Genomic DNA, 2,654 nt, shown 5'->3' with positions numbered 1-2,654 from the left:
TGCCAAATTAGATTGGAGCCTGGTGTAGCCATCCGGTTGCACCAGTCTTCAGTCAAATCGTCCAACCCATGCTAGCATGGAAAGCGGACGTTAAACGATGATGATGATGATGATATATATATATATGAATTGCCAATATCATATATATATATATATATATATATATATAATGTCTTTGGAAAGTGACAGGTGAGTGAAAAAGTATTAGTCATGTTGAAAGATTCAATGGAAAAAGAAGACCAAAGTAAACACAAGCAGAGGTAGTGATGGCTGAACCTCATACAAGGATGGCAGGAATGCAACAAGCAGTGGGATGCTGTGTTGGAGGGGACTCTTCCAACCCATGAAAGCATGGAAAAATCAGATGTTAAAAATGATGATGATGATAATGAGGCTTATATGAATAATTTCCTGTTTTAGTCATAACTTCTAATTAATATTGCATCTCGAAACTTAAAATTTTTTACTTATTATTTTTGTTCATTTTTCTGTTGCTAGTCTTTGCTACATTTACATCATTTTGTTTTATGTTTGCTTTTTTAGATGTACGGAGAAGGTCAATACATTCAGCTCTTTCTTCACTGCACAACAACAAGCAGCCAGTAAAGCACGTGATTAAATTCTTTTATTTCTGTGGACCAGCTTTTCCAAGTCTGCATCAACATGGAGAGTGAATTAACCAAGCGAGACCATGTAGGGTTGCAGGACTTTGTCCTTCTGGAAAATTTTACTGATCCTGATGCTTTTAAACTCAATCTCAAGAAAAGATTTAAAGAAAACCTTATCTATGTAAGTATATTTATTTTAGTCAATTCCTGATATGTTTCAAATGATCTTTTATTGTTTGTATTTTAAACTGTTAAAATGTTTTCTATTCTATTCTGATACAGTGTAAACTGCTGTTTAAAAAGAATGTTAATGTTTAGTTTCAGCAAGTTGTTTAATGTTTACTTTCACACTGCAAATCATAGCTCTCTCATCAACAAATGTATTAATGAAGCAGAAAGGCTGAGAAATAAGCCAACAAATGATTCATTGAAAGTAAAGGAGATGAATTTGAACCTAAGATTTTCCAGTATTAAATTAACTTCTCCAAAAAGAAAGTTGGTTCTATAAATATTTCCATTCTCCAAATGCCTTGCAGTGCACACAACCTTGGCATAACTTCTTTTATTGTTAGTTTATGCTGAATTGTAATTTACAAGTAGTGAGTTCAATTAGTTGTTGGCCCAATCCTTTTTTTGCCAGTAAAGAAAATGCTCATCAATTTTAATCTGGTACTACTGATTAAAATAGTAAACTATACAACATTATAATACATACTTTCATCAAGATGGACTTGACCACTAAGAAATAAGTAATGAGCATAACAATATGTACCCGTGACAATATATGAATTGCCAATATCATAAATAGGTTTTGGTAATGGGCAAGGTGTACTGTACCAAATAGGCCCTCAATACTACATTTATATCTTTTTTCTTTTACTTGTTACAGTCGTTGGACTACAGCCATGCTGGGGCACTGCTTTGAAGGGTTTAGTTGAACAAATTTCTTATTTATTAAGTCTGGTACTTATTCTATCAGTTTCTTTTTTGAAACTACCAAGTTACAAGGATGTTAACAAACCAATGCTGATTCGTGGTGGGTGAGGAAAGACACACTCACATGGGCTTCCACACAGTTTCTGCCTACCAAATTCACACACAAGGCATTGATGACCTGAGATTATAGTACATGACACTTTCCCACATAGTGGAACTGAATCCACAACCGTCTCTTTGCTCTGTTTGAATAGATCTGTGTTTATATAGATCATATATATGTTATTCATATTTCACAATATTATAATTTGTGAATATTTGTTTTAGAATTTTACATTCTAACAATTTTAGTAGCTTCTTTTTATAATTTTGTGAGTATTTTTCAGCCATTAATTTCAGTTTATTGGAAAGTTTATGAGAAATGGTAAAATACATTAAATTTTTATGCTTCGTATTTGATAAATTGTATGTTTATATTCTATAATTTAAATGTACAACTAAAATATATGTCTATCTACATAAAAGCCCATCAACTGTTCTACTTTACCTGTGTAAAATGTGGGTATGGGGGTATGATAAATAACAGACAGAGTCAAGACTATTGAAAAGGTTGCAAGACGCAACGAAAATTTTAGGAAAATAAAAATAAGAAATAAGTGGAAATTTTAACGGTGAGTGTGTTAAATTTTAAGGCACAATAAGAAAATTACTCTACCCAGACACAACAGAATATGCTTCAACACACGAAATCACATAATAAAATCTTGCAAACCAAATTCAAAAATGAAATAAAATATATGATCTGTTTTCTAATAGTATGAATACAGTATGTATATATTTTGAACAGTATGAATATAGCATGAAGAGGAGCATTCAAAATGCTATGGGAATAGTAATACATGAGTACTGCTACTCTTAGGAATCACCCACCTCATTTTACTACTACTACTACTACTGTGAAAATCAGATCTAGTATTCACTTTAAATAAGAACTGAATCTGTGAAAAAAAGTTGATAAATTTTGTAATAATAGTAATAATAATAATAATAATAATAATAATAATAATAATAGTTCATTCTTTTATCAGCCACAAGGACTAATATAAATCA

At 31.3% G+C, this 2,654-nt stretch overlaps 1 protein-coding gene across 3 annotated transcripts in view; it reads left to right on the top strand.

Moving 5' to 3' along the window:
- Positions 1–2,654, top strand: part of LOC106882562 (unconventional myosin-Ic) — a 178,053-nt gene that overhangs the window by 76,357 nt on the left and 99,042 nt on the right. For all 3 annotated transcript variants that reach the window (XM_052968713.1, XM_052968715.1, XM_052968714.1), the window contains exon 2: positions 544–789. In XM_052968713.1, coding sequence (XP_052824673.1) covers positions 664–789 — 126 coding nt within the window. In that variant the 5' untranslated portion in view covers positions 544–663. The remainder of the gene's footprint in view (positions 1–543; positions 790–2,654) is intronic.

This window comes from Octopus bimaculoides, chromosome 6, assembly GCF_001194135.2.
Source record: "Octopus bimaculoides isolate UCB-OBI-ISO-001 chromosome 6, ASM119413v2, whole genome shotgun sequence".
NCBI classification, from domain to species: domain Eukaryota; kingdom Metazoa; phylum Mollusca; class Cephalopoda; order Octopoda; family Octopodidae; genus Octopus; species Octopus bimaculoides.
Note: the sequence above shows the minus strand (reverse complement) of the source record. Positions and strands in the feature narration are given on the sequence as shown.